We start from the raw sequence: 19,755 nt of genomic DNA, 5'->3' as shown, positions 1-19,755 counted from the left end.
TTTCATCTAGTACTGCCCTTCAGAAGCTACATAAGATATTTACATGCTTCCCATAAGACAAAATAATAACAATTCTTATGATTAGTTTACGAGTTATGAAACCAGCAAGATAGAATGAAAAGAAATCCTAGCAGATTGCATTCATTTGGTTCTGAGGGTCGATGTACATAATTTCTAAAATTGATCTCTCTGAGAAATCAGCTTAGTATAGCTTTAGTCTGTGAAATTAATTAAACTTTCCATTGCTTGCTAGAAACACTATATTTTTATAAGCCTTTAATGATCTATTCCTCTATGGCTGCCTCAGTTAAGGGCTCTTATTAATATTGCATGCATGTACAGCTCATAATTCTGCATGCCTATTAGTGTGATTAATTAATTAATGTGTCATGTATTTTGGCCTTCTAAACTGATCTGTGTATAGACCTGGATCAGCTGTGTATCTTGTTTTATTGGATTATCTGCTTCACTGAGCTGCTCAGTGGAGGTTGAGTTCCGGCGGTTGTTATTTCTGCCCTTGTTCTGTTTGGGGAGAGTTGAGGTAACATTTTGTAAAATGGCCTCTGCTTCTTTGTTCTGCTCCTCAACTGACAGGTAGGCAGCATGGGTCTCATTCGCCTGTCGTGTGAGATTCTCCTTCAGCTGCTGCATCTCTGACAGCCTGATACACACATACATACACATACAATCACCAGGACATCTTCAAGCTCTAGTTAGTAAAAAAACAAACAAACAAAAAACACTTTGTACACACTTATTATTATTATTATTATTATTATTATTATTATTATTATTATTTTTAAAAGCACAATTATTTTTACTTTTCAAAATCGTGATTGAAGAAACAATCAGGTATCAGCTTTCTCAAACAATGGCCCTGATTTTTTAAGTTCCCAGTACTAATTTGCTTGTGCAGTGATGAGTTACACATGCCAGGTGTGATGGAGGTGAATTACAAAGAAAAAACTATATAAAGGACTTTACACACTACACATGTAGTGAGGCAGTGAGACATAGACAAACAGCTTAAATTACTTTAATTATTTAAATTAAAACCTTTTCTCAATTTGAATATTGTTGGTATCAGAGGTGACATTTCTATATATCAAACATGAAACCAGATTAACTACAGTAGTATTAAGTTAGAATTTCCAGAAACATTCTAGCTTGAAGTGATTTTTGGTTGTTAAATCGCAGAAACAGGCTTCCAAAAAGTTAATACTTGCCCGTTATACATACTAATTTGCACAAACAATTGCCATTCAAAAAGTACATTTTAGCATTAAGAAATCACACTACAATTAATGAATCTATTTGTATAGACATTGTCCTGTTTTTTGCTCCAGATTGAATATTCAGTGAGACAAATCTGGAAAAAAGGGGAAGATATTTTGATCATTTGAAAGACCCTATAATATCTGTTAGTAAAACAGTTATTTTTTTTGTTTACATGTCTTGACACAGGTAAACCTTAAGTAAATCAAGGTGTCTGTGGTGTGTTTTCTAGCATGTACTGTATGTGTTACCATTTGATTGAAATATACTGTATGGCATCACAAGGGTTTCACCATTGAAGCAAAAGGCATGAAAAAGGTCAGTTCAATTTAATCTAAGAATTTCTTGCATGTTGAACTGTTAAAAATGTAAATATTATATTCTTGAGTTTTAAGTGTGGGTGGAAATGTTAGCTTAGTATAACTAGTGGACTCACTGTTTCTCATTTTTCACTGTTTCTTGTGTTTATTATTTTGCACCAGCAAAAATAGTTTCAGCTTTATTACAACATGCACTCATCATTACTCACCGCTCTGTAAGCTCTTGTAAATGGCGCTCTGTAGAGTTATCCTCCAGTAGATCCAGCAGTATAGAATAAGTTTTGTTAGACACTTTTAAAGCCTCTCCGGCTAGCCCCTCAATATGTGCAGCCATTTCTTTGTGACTGGGAAAAAAATAAATGGGTCTTTACATCAAGTAGGTACTTCTGATGGTCAAAAATGCTTAGATCCCAATCATTTTGACGTGCTGGATTTAAATTACTTACAGTGCTGTGAAAAAGTATCCTGTTTTCTTCTGTTTTCGTGTTTATCTCATACTAAATTGTGTCACAATTTCCCCTTGAGACAGCGCTGCAGTTTTGAAGTGTCCGGAAAGCCGGAGTGTATGCACGTCCACGAGCCAGGTGCACGAGTGCTCAGCGAACGCACGCTTTTTTGGTTGTTTATGACTGTGACTTTGTTTACTGTGGACATGTGCATTTGTTTTGATTATGTTCTGTCTCCGCCCCCATTTAGTCATTGGTTGTTGTCTGAAGGTGTGTCAACATTGGTTTCAGCTGTCCGTGTTTACCCATGATTACGTTATTCATTTAAACCCCTCGTGTCTCTGTGCAAATCGCGCAGTATTGAGTTTAGCTCATGACCTAGCTCTCGTTTCTCGTTTCCTGTGATTGACCTAGTTTCTCATTTCCTCGTTTTTTATTACAGCCTAGCCTAGTTTATGCCTGTTTGTCAATCGCCTGAACCTTTGCCTGTATTACGATTTGGATTTGTCTGCTTGCCTCTCTCCTTAATAAACATCTTTATCTGTATTTGCATCCGTACTCAACTCCGGATCGTTACAAATTGTTTCAGAAATTAAAACAAAATCTAAGATAAAACAATGGCAATCTGAGTAAACACAAAATATAATTGTTAAATGATAATGTTATTTATTGAGACAAAAAAGTTATCCAATAACAACTGGGCCTGTGTGAAAGTGTATTTTGCCCCCATAGTTACTAATTCCCCAAATCTATGAAACTGCATTCATAATGTGGTTCAGCTGGACTAGACACAACCAGGCCTGATTACTGCAAACCCTGTTCAATAAACAAACACTTAAATAGAACTTACCCAGTGAAACACAATGCCAAAGTTGAAAGAAATTCCTGAAATGATGAGGAAGAAGGTGACTGAAATACATCAGTCTGGGAAGGGTTACAACACTATTTCAAAGGCTCTGGGTTGCTAAGGATCCAAAGTGAGAGCCATTATCTCCAAATGGAAAAACTCAGCACAGCAGTGAACCTTCCCAGAAGCGACCTTCCAAAGTTCCTCCAAGAGCACAGCAACTACTCATCCAGCAAGTCACAAAAAATGACAACATCAGAGGACCTACAGGCCTCTCTTGCATCAACAAAGGTCAATGTTCATGACTCTACTAACAGAAAGACACTTGGCAAAAATGGCATCCATGGAAGAGTGGTGAGGTGAAAACCACTGTTAACCCAGAAGAACATTAAGGCTCATCTGCATTTTGCCAAAAAAACACACCCCGATGATCCTCAAACCTTTTGGGAGTATGTTCTGTGGACTGATGAGTTGAAAGTGGAACTGTTGGAAGATAGGGGTCCCCTTATATCTGGTGTAAACCAAACACAGAATTCCACAAAAAGAACATCATACCTACGGTCAAGCATGGTGGTGGGAGTGTGATGGTGTGGGGATGTTTTGCTGCATCAGGGCCTGGGAAACTTGCAATAATTGAGGGAAACATAATTAATAAAATATTAATACTCTCTACCAGAAAATCCTAAAGGAGAATGTCTGGTCTTCAGTCTAAAAGTTTAAAATTAAGCACATTCATGCAGCAAGACACTGATCCAAAGCATAGGAGTATATCCTTGTTGTAGACGTAAGTGTAAGACTGATCTCCAGTTATTGGAAGTGTTTGGTTGCAGTTATTACTGCTAAAAGTGGCATAAACTGATTTTTCATTTTTCACATTGGTGATGGGTGTTGAATAACTTTTTTTGCTTCAAAAAATATTTATAATTGAAAATTGTATTGTGTGTTTACTCAGGTTGCCTTTGTTTTATGTTGTATTTCTTGGAAGATGTAAAACTATTTAGTATGAGATACACAAAAACAGAAGAAATCACAGCAGTGTATATTTCATTCGTCTACTAAATTTCAGCATCTTACTTAGTCTTAAATCTTCAGGGTGTCCCAAAAGTCTCCCTACATAGGGGATGTATATAACTGTCACAAGGTTGTAATAGACTCAGTTGTTGATCCATATCACAACTTTGCGACATCTTCCCGTCCACGAAAATACACTGAAGTGAAATCAGTAAGAATCAGTGCACTTGATTCTTCTACATGAGTTATTACTGATGGATGCAAAATCAGCTGATATTGGAAGATAATTGCACTTCTCCAACCCACACATACACTGACGGTTGTTATTTATTTAATAGAGATGCATACAGATTAGGGATGTAACACAAAGCTTTAGTCTTTGCTTGTATCTGGCATTAAACTCAACGTGGGCATTTTTTAAAAATAAACTCTACCACCATGCCCCCAGAAATATTGGGGTGAAAACACAGTAGAAATTGCCAGCACTGTCAGCTTGGTGTGTGAATTCTGGTTCTTACGAAGACCCAGTTACTAAAGATGAATGAATGAATTGTGAATGTGGGTTTTCTTTGCTTGGTATGTGATCGCTCACACAATCTGTTTAGAACAACCCAGTCTGACAGATAAAAACATTTGCATGCAACTTATTTTCAGCATCTTCTATTTGCTGAATATAAATGTTCAAGCATATATTGCATAGCAACATAAACCTTCACTCAAATGCTCTGTATGACACATTGTGCACCAACATATTTTAACCAAGCTAACCTCTAACACTATGCTAGTTGAAGAAGATACATTTTTAATAAATAATAACATTTTTCTCATTCACACCTAGGGGGAATTTAACATATTGAAATATTCAATCAGCCTATCAGCCTTTGATTCAAATTGATTGTATGTCATTTGATTCAAATGGCTGTCTAAAAATATGCATGGTTACAATTCTCAAACCTACTTAACACATCATGTCCCTTTGTGAAGCCAGCAGTTTTAAGAGCCTTTATCTACTACATTACTCCAATGCACAAAATTAATTTTTCTACATTAGTCACTTGTATGACTGGTATACATATAAAGAGTTGACATGAGTGCAGTTTAATTTCCCAACCCACCTCTTCGCCAAAGCTTCTGATTCATTCACAAGGGCGTTCCACTCTGTCGGTCTTTTCGGGATAATGAACGGGATTACCTGAGACAGGAGAAGGGAATTCAACATGGATAGTACGCTTCACATTCATACCACATGATCATTAAGAGCTGTATTCAGAGTTGAGTACATGTAATCGGAAATTTATATTGAAATTGTGTGCATGAATATTCAGAACTCAGAATTAAATATGGAATTAATATTTCTGTTTGAGTTATCCACATGTGCCAGAGTTGATTAGAAACAGAGCATTTATATCTGTCTGTTCAATGGACTATCAATGAATATCAATTCAATGTACGAACAATGTTAAGTCCAGCTCCTACAATAGTTCACTCAAACATACACATTAACAATGCCATTTCAGAAAATGGTTGCATAAACATGACATTATGAAATAATGATTCATATAAATTGTTCACATTTCTAAGAAGCCTTGAGGAGGCCACAAAAAAGACTGCACAGAGAAGCATGGCAAAGACATCTTAATCAGAGGAAATACTTCTGTCAAAGTCTGGATGACACATTAATTATTACCATAAAATTATGAACTACTAGTTAAGTGGCCAAATTGCCCTTAAAAAACAGGGGCATATTTTCTTTCGAGATGAGCACAAACTGTCCTTAATTTGAGAACACAAAATGGGTACATCATGTCCAAAAAAATGTACCGAATGACAACATTAAATTGTCTCTCTCTCTCGCTCACACACACAAACACACACACACACACACACACACACACACACACACACACACACACACACACACACACACACACACAGACTAATGAAACCTTTTTGCTGTACTCGTGTTCGACGCACGTGAATCAAAGAAGGCCCATGTTGGCCCAAATCTGTGGAAAAAATTGCAAGCTCCTCTACTGCAGAGTTTGCTGGATTTTGTGTTCATTTCTACAATCACAAAATCCTGGAGGGACTGTTGTATCTCTGATGCACAGTTGAAGTCACCAACTCTGAATACAGCAGTCAATAACTGCTTTCAAATAAGGAACTCGGCAAGAATTAGACATACCACATGCGTTGTGACGTTGTTTGCGTAAAATGTAACAAAGAGTCAGTAGCTTGTTCAAAATGCCACAGCCAGATTTCTGGCATACACATGAGAAAGAGGACGCATCACTTATTTTAGTATTGCTAAACTGTTTCCTGGTTCATTTATTGATTTCAAAATCCTGAAGATTTTGCGATTGCAGAAATTAGCACAAAATCCACAACATTCGGAGGAACTTGCTTTGATGTCATCACAACACACATTTAGTCAAAGCCCTCTTCGATTCATGTACGTTGAACATGAGTACAGCTAAAAAGTCTCATTTACCAACAAGCATCACTGCCAAAGACCGTGCAAAACAATTTTGTGCAATTTCAATTTCGCCAATTGAAGTAGGCTAGTTTTCCACAAATAATCGAAAAAGACTGCAAATTCGGAAAAAAGCTGCAGAAAAATCGAGCATTTTTGGCAGCAACGATCACAAAAAAAAGAGAAAGAAATCCCATACCGACTGAATAATGGCTTCATAAGTAAAAGTCCAAAAAGGTCCAGAAGTAATTGAACAAACTAACATAACTATAAATAAATATAGATTATCACATTATCATAATTAACATAAATAATCAAACATAACATAAATTAAATTGTCATTTTAAATACTTAATTGCAACCCATTTTAGTTAAGGACTCTTTCAAGAATTCCCGAAAGCTTTTACATTTTTTTGATTTTGTGACTTTTTTTTAAAATCACCCACTCTCACTGTTAAACTTGTAGTCATGACTAAAGATCATTTTACACATAATTTGCACGTGTAGTTCTGAGAATAAAAGGCTTTTGCATTTTAGCTGCCACCATTAGGTGAAAGGAAAAATTGTAATGTGTTGGCCGGTGATCCACTGATCATATATTCTATGAGAGAAGCTGCATATTGACATGGGACACCCCTGACTTGGTACTTTCCTACAGCTCTGCATGCCTGATAAACCATGCTCAAGATTTTTAGAGATTTTAGAGTTTTAGATCATGAAAGTCTTGCTTATATTTATATTTTAACTTGTATACTTCATATTAAATGTATTGTGTTATAATACACACACACACTCACTATGTCTCTTTCAGTATCTCTCTTTAAGTACAACTTATATCTTGTCTCTTCATTTCCCTCATTTTTTTAGTGTAAGTTGTATACTTTGTCTTAAATTACATACATTTATACTAAATTATACTAAACATCATATGCTTTGGGAAGGCACTGGAATGCCTCATAAATGTATTAGTATGTAATGTGTAGGCTTGACACATTGTGCACACTTACTACACTTTTAAGATCCAAGGTCATTATGTGAATCTGTGCCTGCGTTTCTGTGACAGCAACAAACGTGTCCACAAGAGCTCGGCACTCGTTCGTTGCCCTAGGCATCCTATTCTTTTCGTCGCTGCTTGTACTTCCTTCTTCCTTCAGGAGGCTACAGTTCATTATACTGGCAAAGTCATGTAGCTGAAGCTCTAGGGCTTGTGCAGATGTTTCCAGCTGTGTGAACTGTTTGATGAAAGCTTCCTGTGCCTCTGTAAAGAAAAAAGTTGCATAATTAATATTGCCAAAATGAGGCTGTTAAAGCTCAAACTTTCACTAGGACTTTTTTATTAAAATTTTTTACAATGAGCAAATCTATGAGAAGGTGACATTCAAATCTACCTTTCATCTTTACAGCTCACAAACCCTGTGAGATAAGTACTATGAAGTATCTCTAATATAATAACACAAGTCTGATCACCTAGATTTCCTCCTTGGATGACTAAAAACCCTTCTAGATACACTGGCACACATTTTTGGGTTGAAAAAATCCAGACTGAGAATATGAATCCAATTTCTCCATTAATTTTTTTTTTTATTATTATTTATTTATTTATATTTATTTTTACCTTGGATGGCCAGAAAATCCTCCAGAGCATTGGGTAAGTAATCCTCGCCTTGATGCTCATGCAAGTGATTCTCAAGCCTGTGATGCTGGTGCACAGGATTTGGTCGTACATGGATTCTGTGCCTGAAGCTCTTGCAGTCATAGTTGGAAAGCAGTCTCTCTAGACTATGCAGATGGCTTTTGAGTTTAATCGCCTGTGGAAAAAAAAAAGTAAAGTTCTTATGAAATGTTCATATTTCATTTACATTTATTCATTTATATTTATTCATTTTCACTTCCAATCCATTTATCAAAATCAAATGCAATTTTTAAAATATTATAACACGATATTGTAATTATGATCATCCTTTCTCTCTCTCTCTCTCTCTCTCATATATATATATATATATATATATATATATATATATATATATATATATATATATATATATATATATATATATATATATATATATATAACATTTATGATGGCAATGGTGAAGACGCCAACATGCATGTAACACCAGTTCCATTCATAAGGTGCGGAAGTTTCTTGTGATAATATGACATTATGAGAAAACTTCCATTTCTTATGCCAAGATCATGAGAAAACAAGAAAAAAACACCTAAAAGCTTATGTGTCTATGTATATGTCTATGCTGAATTAATATATTTTTTTCTAAAGCTACTTTTTGTAATATCTATTCAATGCTTTTCTCATCTAACACAATAACAACTTTTGGGGGAAATTTCTCAGCGAAAATTTATGCGCACAACATATAATTAATTTGATTAAAACATCAAACATCAGAATGGGGGGAAACATGATCTCAGTGGCTGTTGATATCAGAAGGGCTGGTTTGAATATTTCATAAACTGCAGGGATTTTCACACACAGCATTCTCTAGAGTTTACATAAAATAACAAAATAAAAAAAAAAACAAGAAAACATCCATTGAGCAGCAGCAGCTAGCAGAAACGCCTTGTTGATGAAAGAGGTCAGAGAAGAATGGCCAGAGCCGACAGGAAGTCTACATTAATTCAAATAACCATTAACAACCGTGGCAAGGGGAAAAGCATCACAGAATGCACAAAATGTCAAACCTTGAGGCAGATGGGCTACAACAGCAGCATCTGGTTCCACTCCTATCAGCTAAGAACAAGAATCCGAGGCTATACACACTATTCTGTTTAACACTTATCCTGGACTGGTTGCTTTCACAAAACAAGTGCTCCAGGACCTCAATTTTTGTGCCTCCATTCTCAAGTGTCTAGAAATGCTTGAAGCATTATCCAGCCATCCATCCATTTTCCATACCATTTGTCCTATATAGGGTCGTGGGGGAGCCTGGAGCCTATCCCAGGGAACTCAGGGCACTAGACGACGGTCACCCTGGATGGGCTGCCAACCCAACACAGGGTGCCTGAAGCCTTATGATCACATTTATGACATTTTCAATGTTCCGGGTAAAGTGTGGGCTGGTTTCACTAGCTTTACATTCCTGTTTGGCAAACACAAACTACCTTGGCATGCTTATTCTCTCTAAATGGAGAAATAATGCTACATGCCTAAGTAATTTTCTACTGTTAGAAATAAAATGAGCTAGGTTGGAAAGCACTCTTGGCAGCGTGAGATAACAGGACATCAGAACAGTGCGGTGGTAAGCTATTCACAGGCAGGAGACAGAGATAAAGTACTGAATGGATGGTTGAGTTTATTTGAAATAGTGTAAAAGAAATTGTTGAAGCATCTGGTATAGGTCTGGTTCATGTACAGTACGTTTGAGTCTAATAGCATAAAAAAAAATCCTGTAAACTATGAAGCTTGGAAGCTGTCAAAAGGATTTGAATATGAATTTTGTATATTTTAATTATAGACATATCACAAGTAATTTCTTTTTATTTATGATATGTATTTTCATCGACTTCCCTTTAAAAACATAATTCCAAATTATTGATTACGTTTTGGTTTTGAGATTAGGCCAAAGATGAAGAATCCAAGATTCCCAGGGAAAAGTAGGCACTTTGCGAGTGGTCTGAACTGTACTATTTTTGTATAACAGCATGGTCTTAAGTATGTTATTCCACTTATACCACAGTGATTTGCCAACAATTACAGTGTTTAATTTATTAATGAGTGACACATCAAGCTGTTTAATGGTTTATAGTCAGATTTAATGTTCTGAAATCTCCATAAGACAAGTTCCTGTTATCACTTCCATTATAGCAACGATAACCATTCGTTCCTTCACCAGCATCTCCTTCTTTCTCTCGCCTGCTCTCTTAAAAAGAACCCTCAGCTTGTCATTTTACAGAGGAACCAGAAAGTGTGAACTCCATTGCCCTGGAGGCTTTTCAAAGCACTTTCGAAACCTTCCAAAGCACTGTGACTTACAAAATGTGATACCTGGGATTTCTTCCATAAATGTCGCGTAACAAAAAACTTTAGTAACCCAGTTTACATACTTCACTTTTAATGACAATAACAAACAAAGCAAAACAAACCTAACCAAACTGTCATTTTAAGAGCTGGCAGTTAGGATAGTGAATGTTGTATTAGTTTAGCCATACCCTTTGTGATGTACACACAGCCACAAAGAAAGAAATAGAGAGAGAGAGAGAGAGAGAGAGAGAGAGAGAGAGAGAGAAATGAAAATAAATAAAAATGAAATTTGGATGCAAAAGCTTATAATTTTTCAGAGAAACCAGAAAGTGTGAACTCCTCGGTCCTGAAGACTTTTCTATGCTGAGTAAATGTCCAAAGCACTGTGAAGCAAAGTACTGATACCCAGAAATTCTTCCATAAAAGTCTCATAACATAAAACGTCATCACTTCAACAGCTGTTGACATAAACAAACATAACAAGAATAACACACACCTTCTGACCAATCACATTTGAGAATTCAACCATACTGTGGTATTAAGCAAATTACCAAACATGTTACTTACTTCACTTTTAATGCAAATAAATAAATAAACAAACAGATACTGTCAATTGACAATTAGTGAATGCAGCATAAGTTTAGTCACACCCTTCATCACATACACACAGCAGTGAAGAGAGAGAGAGAGAGAGAGAGAGAGAGAGAGAGAGAAAAATAACGTTTGGATGCAGTAACAAAATATCACTGAAAGGAGAATATGATTTATATAAGCTGGATAAATGAAAGTTGCTACGCTAAACTTTTGAAAGTTTGGAACTTTTAAACAAAGTGTAACATGACTGGATTCCTTCTAATTGGCTGTCGTTTGTACTGTGATAATGCTAAATGGAGTTAAATAATTTCATACTATGTGCATATAAACAACTTAGAATTTCAGTGTAATTTCAATTATATGTCTATATTGTATGTAGAGTCTATATGTATGTCTATATATATGTCTATATTGTAACTACAGTCTGTTTATTTGCAAATTGAGCATGTTGGGCAATGTAAATAGTTTTCATATGGGGATATTTGTTAATTTTCCTGCATGGCAGGTTTTTTTCCCTTCATGGACAGGAGTGCTGAAGGAAAAAAATTAAGATGGCGAGCCACATCCACGAATTTCTGGAATCTTTCAGTAACTTGCGCCAAGAGTAATCTGCTACAGATAAGTCACTTCACATGGGGTTATAGACAAGTTAGAGACAAGTCACTTCTTAAAACTGCTACCTTGTTGTATTGTGCAACAGCATTAAAAGCTTATTTGCCATGCTCAAACAACTGCAGCAATCACACTCTTTAAAAGGAAACCAAATGTACCGCACCCTGCAACTAGAATGCTGATTAAAGTTGCTCAAACGTACAGGAATATTAAGAATTTTAAGCTAACCTTCTGAGATACTGCAGCATAATTTTGACAAACATTCTCATTATTAAACCTTAGTAAATGGTGTAATTTTGTCCTCAACTGGTGTGTTTCTGGCAAACATAATATCTGCCTTTCAGTTGTACTAGCGTACAAGAGTACAGTAGCTTCCAAAAAAAGCTTCACTTAAAGTGACCTAATAATAAATATTGTTAAATCTTCTGTCATAAACACTTCCTTGTATTTTGCATATTTAGGTAGCAATGCCAAAAATATAATATTAATTAATGCATATGCACAAAATGTAAAGGTTGCTCAACGGTTAAGGCTCTAGGTTATTGACCAGAAGTTTGGGGGTTCAAGCCGCAGCACCACCAAGCTGCCACTGTTGGGCCCTTGAGCAAGGCCCTTAACCCTCTCTGCTCCATGGCCACCATATCATGGCTGACTCTATGCTCTAAAGACAAGGCTATTTTAATAATTTTGAAAGACAAAGTCCTACATACAGCCTGTGAGTAAAACAACTTGGATTTATTTCCCCTATTTACATGTTGCATGTGTTATTAAATCAAGACTACAGTGATATTTGTCACAGAAGCTGCAAAAGTTACCCCACTCTGCCAGCAGAGGACTCAGTTTCCTGAATACTAGGCCCGTAACCTTATATACATCCAGTTTAAATCCTGTTTCATATATTCCTCCGTATAGTTGCGAAGTCTTGCCAATTACACAGTGTTGAGTAAGTTCTGAGATTTATTATTCCTGACTCCCTTGATATTTCAATTACATTTTCTATATTATGTATTCTGTTACACAAGGTGTGTACCTTGATATCTTTGGTTGTCTGCCTGTGTACTGACTAGTGCCTGTCTAACCACCTTGATTTATTGGAAAATCCTGTTAACATGGATTCGAATTCTCTCTGATTCTTCCTTTTTACAGGATTCTTATCTTATTTTGGACAAAATTGTATACATCTTTCACAAACATTAGTTCTTGGTAGTGGCTATTTGGATTTGGTATAAGATCAGAAATACACACATACACACCTGATCTCTGATGAGACTGTAGCACACAGGGCACTCATCACACTGGTGGGTCAAGGGGTTTTGGTAGTGGTTCAGCTCACACTTGTCACACTTGTAACCCACAAAACCTTGGCGACACAGACAGGTCCCGTTGGTGTGGCACTGCATGGACTTTGATCCCATTGGGTCACAGTTACAGGCTACAGTTTTTGAAGACAGAGAAGCCAAAGAAAGATGCACATTGAATGTTCTGAGATATTTTTTGCATTGTAACAGGTTTGTGTCTCACATGCTTTGCAAATTCACACACTTTATTTTATATGTTGCAGTATAGTAAGGCTCAGTGAAGCCAAATATTTTGAGCATATATCTCCAACGTGGTATCATGATACCAAATTAATGAGAATTCCTACAGGCCAACTACTGAAATGCTGTACTGTATTTTGTTAATGTTATGGTAAAAGTGCAGGGATGGAGGTGGGTCTTAACTTTTTATTTGTATGACATTCATTATTTGCATTATGCAATACCATGATGCTCCAAATCATGGATTAGGCATCTGCATATGACAATAAAAAGGGTTGATTTCCATTCTCAGAATATCACAGTATTGAATAACTGATGTTCTTAACACAGCGTCAAATAATTGATTACCTATAGTACTACAAAATTAAGTCAACTTTGATCTTTTTTTTAAACATTAGTTGAACATTAAAGATTATATGATTATGTACCTCTGCAGCCTCTGGAGGAAAAGGCAAAAAATCCCATTTGACAGGCATCGCACATTTTGCCCTCGATACCGGTCCGACACATACACTGGCCTGTGATTGGGTTACACAATGGGGATGAGGAGCCAATGGGATTGCAGTTACAGCTGTAGAGGAGAAAAAAAAAGCCAATCAGATCTTCCTTATCTTGATAAAAAATTGTATGCCTTTGTTAACATTTACATTCCTTAATCTACATTATTAAAAACAAATCTAAAACAGAGCATCACACATGTATCATCAGTCTTTTTACAGAATGTCTTCTCTATTTGTAGCAAGGGCATGAAGTATACATGCTTAAACAAAAGAGAGTATCATACGCACAGCAAGTTTCATTGCGGAACATAGAACAAAAATCTATAAACTGAGGTTTGATATGTTGAAGAAAGAAAAAAAGACAATGGTTGCATCCGAAAATTCGTACTGTGACAGTATCTACTGCTAGTCCCATTACCTTACTGTAGTATCATTGGGTAGTATCATTGGTTCCCTACTGCAGAATCTCGGCAGAAGCAGTAGGTCAACTGGGTATTTTTCGCGTACTGTTTTATGAATACTGAGAATTCAGACATACTGTATAGTAGGATAATAGGGATATTTGGACGCAGCCTTCATATTTAGTTGCTAGATCAGAGGATTCCCAAACTAGGGGTCACAACCACACTTGGGGTTGCTTGATTTACAAATGGGGTCATGAGAGAATCTTTTTTTTTGTTTCATCCATTTATTTTACAAAATTAATAACTGCCTGTCCATTTACCTAAATAAACTATCATTTTGTCTAAAATCACATATACACTAATCTGGCCCGTTACTGAGAACTAATACTAATCAGTTCATGCAATTCATGCAACTAATACTAATCAGTCCTATTACAGTTAGTCTTTGAATTATTTAAAAAATCTCGTGTCACTTTGACAGGTTTTGATTCGAGATGCAGCTCATGACAGTGGTCACAACTATGGTGGAAAGTTTAAGAGAGACTGAGCTTATCAGTTTAACATCTTTGTGCATGTAATCACAAAAAAACATTTTACATTTTGATGGACAGGGATGTTTGGCTCTGATGTGGCGTCTAATGACCATCTAAAAAGTATTGGAACCCCTGTGCTAGATTGATGGATCGATGGATGAATAAAGGCAAGCGTGTAACCACAACCCACCTGTCACAACCCAGCCCTGGCCGCAGGTTGAAGTAGCCGAGCTCACACTGTCCACAGTCTCTTCCTGTCACATGCCTCAGGCACAGACATCTTCCTGTGCGAGGATCACACTCATTCACTGACCCCAAAGTGCCAGCGGGGTTACAGACACAGGCTGAAAATTACAGATCGCACATTACTAGTTCAGTATGGCCCAAAACTCTAAAACCTTTTAACAAAAACAAATATTTAAGCCATTATTTAAATAAGGAATAAAACACAACTAGTATTTAGTTGGTAAAGGAAAATAATAAACAATAGGGTGATATGATGTGACCTGAAGTGAAGGGGATAATTATTTTCAATAATCTCATAAAAGTGTTATATTCCTCTTATACCACAGCAGCTTGTGATTTGATATAATAATGAAATTCTTTTCAAAAGAAATATATTCACTCACGCAGACACTTTTGGGAAGGCCTCAGGCTCCTATCCAGAGCATTTCCATAGTAACCGCTTTGGCATTTTTCACATCGGTCCCCGTCTGTGTGTCCTAAACATTTGAGGCAGTGTCCGGTCACGTGATCGCACACACCTACAGCATTGGGGTCTGTGTTCTCGTTACACTCACACCTTACACACACCCGCACCTCGCCATGCCAGCCAAGTGGGTCGCCATAGAATCCGTCCTCACATAACTCGCATCTGATGCCTGTAAAACAAGTATAACTAATTATAGGTATCTTTATTAGTAATATAAAGTATATTTATACAAGGTAACTCAAAATCCTGTGGCTTTGGATGGCATGCATGACACAGGTCATGTGACAGGTAGTAACTCAGCTGTTTTCCATATCTATATATCAATCCAGAATTTTATATAAAACTTTACATAAAAGTGCTCCTTAGTGCTAAAATTATTTTCATGTTTAAATTGAGTCAAATCAAAAAGATTTGACTAAGTCAAGTTTCACTTCAATATTCTGGCTCTTTTAGTAAAGCTTTAAAAAAAAGGATCATTTTGCCTTTTTGTTATTTTTGGTGAAATGCCAGGAGAACATTCTTTGCTCTGAATATTGCAAAAATGGAGTAAACTGTGACTCACCCCTCTGTCCTGCTGGGCAATTGGTACAGACCACCTCCCCTGTCTCTGGCACCTGTGCACAAGTGGTACGGTTTGGGCAGGGACAGGGCACACAGTCTCCTGGGCTGCCATTCAGTGCATTCCCATAGTAACCATCCTGACACCGCTCACAAGAGGGACCATTTGTGAAGTGTGTGCAGTCACAGACACCTGGATCAACACACGTGCACACCCATTTTAACGTATGGATCAAAATGTCACACACACTTGATCGGCACAGCCACCCTTTCATGCCCAGGGTGACACTGGCTTCTTACACACACATACAGTGAGAAGAGCTGGCACAAACACCTGACACAAACACACTTTACAGGAGAGCCCAAGCCTCATGAATTCAATATGAGTTTCTCTGAGAACAGACAAACTGGAGTGTGTCGGGGCAGCTGAGAAACGTGCCACTGGGTGAGCATGTGGCATCCATTTGGGTTCTGACCGCATCCTTGCACACTGTCTGATACCTTTACAAGAAAACACACACACCAGCACGGCACACATCACTGACAAGGAAATGCTTTATTGGCACTCTCTGATGACAGATTCAGGGCAGAATGTGTACCACTTTTTTTCAACAGTAGAGGGCAATGTATCATTACCATCCAAAAAGAAGTGAAAGAAGAAAGTGGTGGGGGAGGGGGAGAAAGGAGAGACAGAGAACGAATGAGCGTGAGAGAGAGAGAGAAGGAGAGAAGCAAGCCCATGTGTGGCCAATTCAGAATCTAAATCTAGCCTGACTGTAACTGCTTTAGAGACACATTTTGAAGAAAAGACGAATCTAAAAAATGCAAGAGAAAAAAACATACAGATAAAAAAGACATCACACAAACCCCTGGGGCCAACTGTGTCCCATGCCTGATTCCAATATCAAAAAGTGCTTTAAGGAAAAGAAATCTCAAACATCATTCATTTAATAAACTTGTTTGCCTCGCTCCTTATGGACAGGGCACTAAAATTGATTTTAAGTCACAAATCCAATGCTCTGAAAGCATTGCGTAAAGTTCTTAACTGCGGATGCATGAATGAATGAAGTCTCTAGTGACTTTGTTAAGCAACTAAAGAGAGACAAGACGCTTTGATGGTAGTTCAGTGGTTATGAGTTTAAATCCCAGGACTGTTATAGAGCTGCTATTTGGCCTTTGAGCGAGACCCTTAACCCCCAACAGTTCAGCTATATGATTGGATTGCATTCAACCTAACTTGAGTCACTTTGGGGGGAAAGGCATTTTCCAAATGAACAAATTTTTAAAAAAGAAGGGAGAGAGACAGAAAATGATTCAGGAATCCGTATTTGATCAGTCAACATAGACAGTATATAAATCCTGAATGAGTCCGATTATCGATTTCCTGTGTATAAAGGTCCATAAAGATGGAAACATCAGCAGAAATCTCATCCCAGGACACTTATTCAAAACATGATCATGTCAAACATCCCTTCAACACACTTAGTACTGTATGACTTCAGTTGTAGTAGAGTAATGAATTATAATTCGACCATCTGGTGTCACCCAGAAGATTCAGCTTTCTCGCAAGGTTTCATGTTCATGTCATCTCAGGGAGATTTTTTTTTTTGCCTCTGTTGCCTCTGGTTTGCTCATTGGGGATCTAAATCTACTACCCATTTTCTGTAATGCGCCACACAAATAAAATATCTTGAAAGTAAAGGATATTCAAGGTATGTACACTTATCCACATTATTAGAAACATCCATACAACTACTCAATCATGTGTAATTATCCAGCTGTTGGAAAAACATTGTTTGGTATTTTTTCAATCTTCAGCTGCCCAAATTAATTGAGTCTGTGCCCACTGTAGTCTCAGATTCCTGTTCTTGGCTGATAGGAGTGGAACCCCATGTGGTTGTCTGCTGTTGTAGCCCATATGCCTCAAGGTTTGACGTTTTGTGCATTCTGCGGCGTCCATGGTTGCAAAGGGTGATTATTTGAGTTGCCAAAGCCTTCCTGTCAGCTTGAAGCAGTCTGGTCATTCTTATCTGACCTCTCAATGTGTTTCTGCCGACAGAACTGCTGTGCATGAAAATCCCAGGAGATCAGCAATTTCTGAAACTCAAACTAGTCCATCTGGCAGCAACAACCATGATGCGGTCAAAGTCACGGTGATCACATTTCCCACATTCTGATGTTTGATATGAACATTAATTGAAGATCTTGACCTGTATCTGCAAGATTTTATGCATTGTGTTACTGCTGCCATCTGATTGGCTCATTGGATTATTGCATGAATGAGCAGGCGCACTCATGTTTGTCCCAGTTTCACATTAATGTGTTAGTGAACAGAAAATACATAGATATACCATTAAAACTTCATGTAGGCATATATACCAAATCCTAAAAGTAAATAAATAAGAAGAAGACAATGCTGAGGTAGCCGTGAATCCCTTATTAAATATATGGCTTAAAAAAAGCAAACAAACAAGCAACCCAACAAAAAAAAGAATTTTAAAAAATAGCTTGATGAAATATTAGGTTGTAGCAATAAGAATGCCAAAGGTGACTATCATTTTATTCTTTGGATGTGGCTGTGATCGTTAGTTATTTGTTAATATTATTTAGAGTATAATGACGCATAGCAAATGGCCTTAAGACTGTTATTAACTCTGCTTCTGCCTTTGTTATCCAGAAATCAACCAGACCCTGAAATTACAGTAAAAGAGAAAAAAAAAATCCTACTGAGGCTTGTACTATAGGAGTAACTGTTACCACCTCGAAGTTGATTTATTTTCAAATAGCAACATACCTGAAGTGTGTTCTCTTATACCACAGCCAAATGATCATAATTTTTAACTTATTAATGAATGAACGTTCCCTTTATAAGGAAACTTTGACGTTGCATTTAGCATAACAGTATTTTTACGCTTGTGTAAAATCATGCCTCTACTTATAGGCCTGCCATGATCAGGTGACGTGACAATTAAGTGCGTCGCATGATATGATATATATATATATATATATATATATATATATATATATATATATATATATAGCACCTGTGAACCACGCCTCTAGCCTTATTATCTTCAGCGAGACTGCATGTCAGTTGTTTGTGTGACAAAAAACGCTTAATTTCTACTAGATATTTTCTCAAAATCTCTAAACATTCCTATCCCCTTTTTTTTTTAGAAGAAAAGAAAAGAGAGGGAAGTAATGAGCGAGGAAGAATTCAGGAAGTGTGTTACGGCTTGCTCCCGTTTCATCACGGGGAATAACGCACACTTTCTAGGTGAAGTGTTTAGGAGTGTGGTATACGATGGCAGCCTCGGGAGGCTGCGCATGGTAATGCCTACATTAAGCAGCTCGGCTCGCGACTCGCGCTCTTATCGGAAGCCGAAGCGAGTTGGGTTTCGGAGCCTTGCGGATCTGGGCTGGCCGCTGCCGAGGCAGCTAGCTGTCTCAGGTTCGGGGGATCACTTATGGATCCGGAAGATCTCTCGCTTCTTCCGGCTTCGGTTCTCCGCTGGATTTTGGCGCTCGCGTCGCGACTCGATCTTCCGGTATGGAAAGCCAAAAAGGGGAGAAAAAAAAAATTGGAAAAAAAACACACACACAGTAATAATTCCTCTCTGACTCCGAAGACCCAGAAGGATGTGCTAAAAACTGAGAGCAGCATATAAAGAGCTGCTTGAAGTGATTACTAAGGCTGGATGAGCCTTTTTCTCCCAAGTGAAAGTAAATCCCTCACACTGCAGAAACTCCCCTTTCTTCCAGAAGTGCATGACAAAATATCAGGCTTCTGGGGGAAAACCATGCATAAGCCATATTTGTAACCCCTCAATGTTGGATTATTCGGCCATTGTGGGGAATGAACAACATGGCTATTTAGCTATGCTGAAGGTTGAGGAAGCGTTTGCGAGTTACCTCTCTCCATCAATGGCAGGTAATTAGGTGGGGCCAGCTTTGCC

At 37.4% G+C, this 19,755-nt stretch overlaps 1 protein-coding gene across 2 annotated transcripts in view; it reads right to left on the bottom strand.

Moving 5' to 3' along the window:
- The window catches only part of lamc3 (laminin, gamma 3), a 169,843-nt gene that overhangs the window by 15,232 nt on the left and 134,856 nt on the right, over window positions 1-19,755 (bottom strand). For both annotated transcript variants that reach the window (XM_017460411.2, XM_017460410.2), the window contains 10 exons: window positions 15,804-15,992; window positions 15,159-15,410; window positions 14,720-14,873; window positions 13,521-13,663; window positions 12,808-12,986; window positions 7,988-8,180; window positions 7,380-7,630; window positions 5,015-5,091; window positions 1,805-1,939; window positions 427-661 (listed from right to left, as the gene is read on the bottom strand). In XM_017460411.2, the coding sequence (XP_017315900.1) occupies window positions 427-661; window positions 1,805-1,939; window positions 5,015-5,091; window positions 7,380-7,630; window positions 7,988-8,180; window positions 12,808-12,986; window positions 13,521-13,663; window positions 14,720-14,873; window positions 15,159-15,410; window positions 15,804-15,992 (1,808 nt within the window). The remainder of the gene's footprint in view (window positions 1-426; window positions 662-1,804; window positions 1,940-5,014; window positions 5,092-7,379; window positions 7,631-7,987; window positions 8,181-12,807; window positions 12,987-13,520; window positions 13,664-14,719; window positions 14,874-15,158; window positions 15,411-15,803; window positions 15,993-19,755) is intronic.

The sequence above is a fragment of the Ictalurus punctatus genome, chromosome 28 (assembly GCF_001660625.3).
Source record: "Ictalurus punctatus breed USDA103 chromosome 28, Coco_2.0, whole genome shotgun sequence".
NCBI classification, from domain to species: Eukaryota; Metazoa; Chordata; class Actinopteri; order Siluriformes; family Ictaluridae; genus Ictalurus; species Ictalurus punctatus.
This window is presented reverse-complemented; position numbering and strand designations above follow the sequence as displayed.